We start from the raw sequence: 7,095 nt of genomic DNA on the forward strand, positions 1-7,095 counted from the left end.
CTTCCCTTTTAGTCGCCTTCTACGACACTCAGGGAATACGTGGGAAGTATTCTTTCTCCCCTATCCCCAGGGATACCATAAATGCTACATACAAATACATTTGTTTTCCTAAGTGTTTCTCACATACATTCTTCAAAGCAAACACCTGCTCCACACATCCTCTACCACTTCTGAAACTACACTGCTCTTTCCCAGTCTGATGCTCTGTACATGCCTTCACCCTCTCGATCAATACCCTCCCATAGAATTTCCCTGGAATACTCAACAAACTTATACCTCTGTAATTTGAACAATCACCTTTATCCTATTTGCCTTTGTACAATGGCACTATGCATGCATTCCGCCAATCCTCAGGTACTTCATCATGAGCCATGCATACATTGAATATCCTCACCAACCAGTCAACAACACAGTCACCCCCTTTTTTACTGTATTCCACAGCAATACCATCCAAACCAGCTTGCCAGCTTTCATCTTCCGCAAAGCTTTCACCACCTCTTCTTTGTTTACCAAACCATTCTCTCTGACCCTCTCACTTCACACACCACCTTAACCAAAACACCCTATATCTGCCACTCTATCATCTAACACATACAACTAACCTTAAAAATATTCATTTCATCTCTCTCACATCACCACTACTTGTCATTACCTCCCCATTAGCCCCTTTCACCGATGTTCCCAGTTCCCATTTGTTCTCGTCTTATGCACTTAACCCCTTTCATATTTTCTTGAACATTCCTAAAGTGAAATTACTTCCCTAGTCTGACAATAATTTCACGCATACCCACCCAGGAGAAATATTTCCCTGACTCTCTTACAATATTTTCCGAATGTATGCATTGTAATCGCACTGTTTCTGGAAATCTGGTAGATGCACATATTATGGTCAATATATACCAATTTCCTTTACATGCTTTAGGTAGAGGACCTACACAATCAATTACAAGTTTGCTAAAAGGTTTACAAAATGAAGGAATATATATATATATATATATATATATATATATATATATATATATATATATATATATATATATATATATATATATATATATATATATATATATATATCCTTCAGTATGTTTACTTTCGATAATGAGGGACATAAGAAGGAGCCAAACAAGTAAATTTCGTCAAAGACATCTCTCTTTTCTAAACGCTGCCTCGCAAAGATTTTTATTAATTCAAATTGAAGAAACAGACGTATTTTCTATTGTCTGGTTAGCTCAGTGGTAGAGCGTGAGTCTGACACACTCAAGGTCGTGGGTTCGAGACCCACACCAGACATATTTTTTGTCTTTTTCTTTTTTCATTTTGTCCGCATCACATGTGTGCAACATTCAGTATGTTCGTCCAACGTTATAGTGAAGATATTCACAATAAATTGGGGTTTTCGACCTTATCTGAAAGGGTCAGGCCCACCAAGACGTACTTGAAATCTTCCAGAAGCTTCTGGCGATCCTCCTCCAACTGCTGGGCACATCAGAGTTAACATGGGCCGGACATCGGTTGTGGAACGACTTAATCTGCTTCCGGTAGTTAGCAGGGATGATAATGAGGGCTCTGACCTCATACCAGGTCAGCTTAGTTCCAGTCTATTGCTTAGTTCCAGTCTATTGTTTAGTTCCAGTCTATTACTTAGTTCCAGTCTACGAAAATGGAAAAGTAAAACTCATTTCTTCTTGGAAAATTGAGAGGAAAACACGACAGCAACATGGAGATTTACCCTGTGGCTATTTTGCCGGCTAGTCGGCAACGGTCGGTCAAACAGTATTTTGCCGTGGTAATCTCAGTGCTTTATATAATACTAAGTCCCAAAATATGTTCCTGGGGGCGTAGCTCAGTGGTAGAGCGCTCGCTTGGCATGCGAGAGGACCCGGGTTCAAACCCCGGCGCCTCCATTTTTTATTTAGGAAATTCATTGTTTTCAGTCTTGTATATATATATATATATATATATATATATATATATATATATATATATATATATATATATATATATATATATATATATCGTCGGATCAGGGAAGTTAAGCAGCGTTGGGTCTGGTTAGTACTTGGATGGGTGACCGTCTGAAAACACCAGATGCTGTTATCCCTGGGGATAGGGAAGAAAGAATACTTGCCACGTATTCCCTGCGTGGCGTACAAGGTGACTAAAAGGGGAGGGAGCGGGAGGCTAGAAATCCTTCCCTCTCATTTTCAATTTTCCAAAAGACGGAACAGAGAAGATATAAAGATATTGTAAAGATGTAACTAATAAAAGATATAAGAATGAATGGAAGATACGGATGTAGCTGAAACAAGGAGTAATGAAGATTAAGGTTCAATGAAAAGTATTCTGTAGTGAAGATAAATGTATATGTTAAAATTTTGTATTGAACATCAAGAAGTAATGATAATGATGAGAGTGTAGTGACGATGAGGGTTTAGTTAGGGAGTGGTGACAATTGCCTTTACAATGATACTAAGGAGGTAACACAATGAGGAACACAAACTTTCCAAAGCTACGTTCAAGTCAGACTTTGAACTAAGTTTGGTAAACAGAAGGATGATGTTAAGATGAGAGTGTGGTGAGGAAGAGTATAGTGATGATAAGGATATTGTCAAGGTTGGTTGTAGTAGAGATACAAATGTAGTGAAGATACGAATGTAGTAGAGATAAGGGTTATCAAAGAGTAAAGTTTATTCAAAATGATTATGTAGTGAAGATGAGAACTACTTTTAGTGAACATCAGGGAGTACAATGATGATGGTATGGTAGAAATAACGTGTGTAGTGAAGATGAGGGTATAGTGAAGATATAATTAAGTGAAAATAAGCTAGTAGTGAAGATACACGTTAGTGAATATGAGGTTGTAGTGAACTTATCCTTATTGATCTGATCCCCCAAATCTTCCAAACTACTTTCAATGGCGGATCCAAAGCCAACCTAAAAGGCTATTTTAACTATTTCCCTGCAAAACTCGTCCAAATGCCTCTCTTCTCTTTTACTAACATATATACATATGTATATATATATATATATATATATATATATATATATATATATATATATATATATATATATATATATATATATATATATATATATATATATATATATATATATATATATATATATATATATATATATATATATATATGTATATATATATATTCACTTCTTGAAACACGTAGAGTACAATATGATATATACAATATAGAATTAGGTATCTTCACCTTAAACTGAATTGTCCACCATATTTACTGCACTTGAGCAGGAAGAAATCACGGCCATAGAGTTTAATGATCTCTAATTCTTTATTTTCACTACTTGCCAACCTTAGTTTGGAATATGATATATACAATACAAAGTAAGGCATCTTCACTACAAACTGAACTGTCCCATATGATACATACAATGTACAATTGGACATCTTCACTAAAACTGAATTGTCCACCATATCTAATGCACTTGAGCTGGTAGAAATCACGGCCACAGAGTTTATCTCTCATTCTTTATCTTCATTATTTGACACAATTGCATAATAATATGATAAATATAATACACAATTGGGCATCATTGAAAACTGAATTGCCCGCGATATTTACTGCTCTTGAGTTGGTAGAAATCACGACCATAGGGTTTATTACATATTCTTTATCTTCCCTACTTGACAGATTAGAAAATATACACAATATACAATTGGGTATCTTCACTACAAACTAAATTCTCCGCCATATTTACTGCTCTTGAGCTGAAATCACTGTCGTAGATCGTTTATCTGATTCTTTATCTTCACTACTTCATATACATACATACATACATATATATATATATATATATATATATATATATATATATATATATATATATATATATATATATATATATATATCTTTTTTTTTTATACTTTGTCGCTGTCTCCCGCGTTTGCGAGGTAGCGCAAGGAAACAGACGAAAGAAATGGCCCAACCCCCCCCCATACACATGTATATACATACGTCCACACACGCAAATATACATACCTACACAGCTTTCCATGGTTTACCCCAGACGCTTCACATGCCTTGATTCAATCCACTGACAGCACGTCAACCCCGGTATACCACATCGCTCCAATTCACTCTATTCCTTGCCCTCCTTTCACCCTCCTGCATGTTCAGGCCCCGATCACACAAAATCTTTTTCACTCCATCTTTCCACCTCCAATTTGGTCACCCTCTTCTCCTCGTTCCCTCCACCTCCGACACATATATCCTCTTGGTCAATCTTTCCTCACTCATTCTCTCCATGTGCCCAAACCACTTCAAAACACCCTCTTCTGCTCTCTCAACCACGCTCTTTTTATTTCCACACATCTCTCTTACCCTTACGTTACTCACTCGATCAAACCACCTCACACCACATATTGTCCTCAAACATCTCATTTCCAGCACATCCATCCTCCTGCGCACAACTCTATCCATAGCCCACGCCTCGCAACCATACAACATTGTTGGAACCACTATTCCTTCAAACATACCCATTTTTGCTTTCCGAGATAATGTTCTCGACTTCCACACATTCTTCAAGGCCCCCAGAATTGTCGCCCCCTCCCCCACCCTATGATCCACTTCCGCTTCCATGGTTCCATCCGCTGCCAGATCCACTCCCAGATATCTAAAACACTTCACTTCCTCCAGTTTTTCTCCATTCAAACACACCTCCCAATTGACTTGACCCTCAACCCTACTGAACCTAATAACCTTGCTCTTATTCACATTTACTCTTAACTTTCTTCTTCCACACACTTTACCAAACTCAGTCACCAGCTTCTGCAGTTTCTCACATGAATCAGCCACCAGCGCTGTATCATCAGCGAACAACAACTGACTCACTTCCCAAGCTCTCTCATCCCCAACAGACTTCATACTTGCCCCTCTTTCCAAAACTCTTGCATTTACCTCCCTAACAACCCCATCCATAAACAAATTAAACAACCATGGAGACATCACACACCCCTGCCGCAAACATACATTCACTGAGAACCAATCACTTTTCTCTCTTCCTACACGTACACATGCCTTACATCCTCGATAAAAACTTTTCACTGCTTCTATATATATATATATATATATATATATATATATATATATATATATATATATATATATATATATATATATATATATATATATATATATATATATATATGTATATATATATATATATATATATATATATATATATATACATATATATATATATATATATATATATATATATATATATATATATATATATATATATATATATATATATATATATATATATATATATATATATATATAAAGAATAAATATACATAGATAGGCAGATACATAGACAGATAGATAGATAGATAGAGAGACAGATAGATAGTTTATATTCAAATCTCAGGGTTTCAAGTAATGAAGTTATGGAATCACTGATAACTCAGTTACCTGAGGAGTTAACTATGATTTTCTGCATATCCAGGATATAGCGTAAGATCAGTAGGCAACGAAACAACTTAGGCATCGAAATCACATCCACGGACCTGCACATTGAGAGTGGTAAATTTCTGCTGATACCCAACACAAAACCAAAGGTTCTCCTCTCAACATGACTCAGATCGACCGAAAAGCATTGGAACTGCTTGTTTCCGAAAGCCTGGCCACCTTGGGCGAAGGGGGGAACGGGACTGCCTACCTCGTCAAGTGGCATGACGAACTGGCCGTTCTGAAGGTGTCTCACTTTTCTGAGGATGAGCGTCTCATGCGAGAGAGCCAATACATGGTTTTGCTGGAAGGAGCTGGAGGAGTCCCAATGTTGTTGGCTTATTCCGAGGAACCACCAGCCATCTTGATGACCTACTGCGGCCAATACACTCTCCAGGATATCATTAAAGGCAAAGGACCAGATGGCTACGATCTCCTGCAACTGGGACTGATGGTTGGACAAAGGCTTCTTGAAATACACCGCAAAGGACTCATCCACAATGACCTAAAGCCTAACAATGTGGTCGTGAGCGGCGATCCGCAGTCACCCAGAGTGAACATCATCGATCTGGGACTTGCATGTTTCGAGGACATGACTAATGAACTCGAGAGCGATCCTGAGGATTACCCATGGATGGCTCCTGAGGTGAAGCGTGGCCAACCTAGCACAAGAAAGTCTGATGTGTTCTCATATGCCGTCCTCCTTATTAGAATACTTCAAATAGTTTATAAGAGACGCCGCTTACGCGTGGTATCTACAATTAGAGAGGCCACAAGATATGATCCTGAAGCACGACCCAAACTGGAGGTAGTTCTGAAACACTTGCAGTACGCCTTCGAGAGGCGTCGGGCAGCCATCATGGCACGGGAGGTGAGATCCCAGAATGTGCATCGCAGGATACAACCCCTGCAAGTCCAACAGCTGCCTCCAACTGACACAAACACACTGGTTACGGATTTTATAGCGACGCACCCCGACATTACTGTTCGTTATGTGCACCGGCCATTGACTCAGCATTGATTTCTTTATATACATATAACAGAAGGATGTGTGCTTTTCTTTCGTATTTTTTTTAATTTTAAGTTAAAAAAAACATTTACAAATATTAATGTTAATATAATATTACACGAATTTCATTATCTGATTTATTTTTTATTTATATATACACATGAATATATATATATGAATATATATATATATATATATATATATATATATATATATATATATATATATATATATATATATATATATATATATATATATATTATCCCTGGGGATAGGGGAGAAAGAATACTTCCCACGTATTCCCTGCGTGTCAAAGGCGACTAAAAGGGAAGGGAGCGGGGGGCTGGAAATCCTTCCATCTCATTTTTTTTTTTCCAAAAAAAGGAACAGAGAAGGGGGTCAGGTGAGGATGTTCCCCCAGAGGCCCAGTCCTCTGTTCTTAACGCTACCTCGCTAACGCGGGAAATGGCAAATAGTTTGAAAAAAAAAAAAAATATATATATATATATATATATATATATATATATATATATATATATATATATATATATATATATATATATATATATATATATTTCATGATAAGAGAAGTGGACAGAG

At 37.0% G+C, this 7,095-nt stretch overlaps 1 protein-coding gene and 2 non-coding genes across 3 annotated transcripts in view; all 3 read left to right on the top strand.

Moving 5' to 3' along the window:
* The first annotated feature begins 1,218 nt into the window (after positions 1–1,218).
* On the top strand, positions 1,219–1,290 carry TRNAV-GAC (transfer RNA valine (anticodon GAC)). The gene has a single exon. It is a non-coding gene; the product is annotated as a tRNA-Val (tRNA).
* A 542-nt stretch (positions 1,291–1,832) lies between these two features.
* On the top strand, positions 1,833–1,904 carry TRNAA-GGC (transfer RNA alanine (anticodon GGC)). Its single transcript has one exon. It is a non-coding gene; the product is annotated as a tRNA-Ala (tRNA).
* Positions 1,905–5,814: 3,910 nt separating this feature from the next.
* LOC139751777 (uncharacterized) overlaps positions 5,815–7,095 on the top strand; it is a 19,020-nt gene continuing 17,739 nt past the window's right edge. Inside the window, exon 1 of the mRNA XM_071667315.1 lies at positions 5,815–6,237. Within this exon, the coding sequence (XP_071523416.1) occupies positions 5,815–6,237 (423 nt within the window). The remainder of the gene's footprint in view (positions 6,238–7,095) is intronic.

The sequence above is a fragment of the Panulirus ornatus genome, chromosome 12 (assembly GCF_036320965.1).
Source record: "Panulirus ornatus isolate Po-2019 chromosome 12, ASM3632096v1, whole genome shotgun sequence".
In the NCBI taxonomy this organism is placed as follows: domain Eukaryota; kingdom Metazoa; phylum Arthropoda; class Malacostraca; order Decapoda; family Palinuridae; genus Panulirus; species Panulirus ornatus.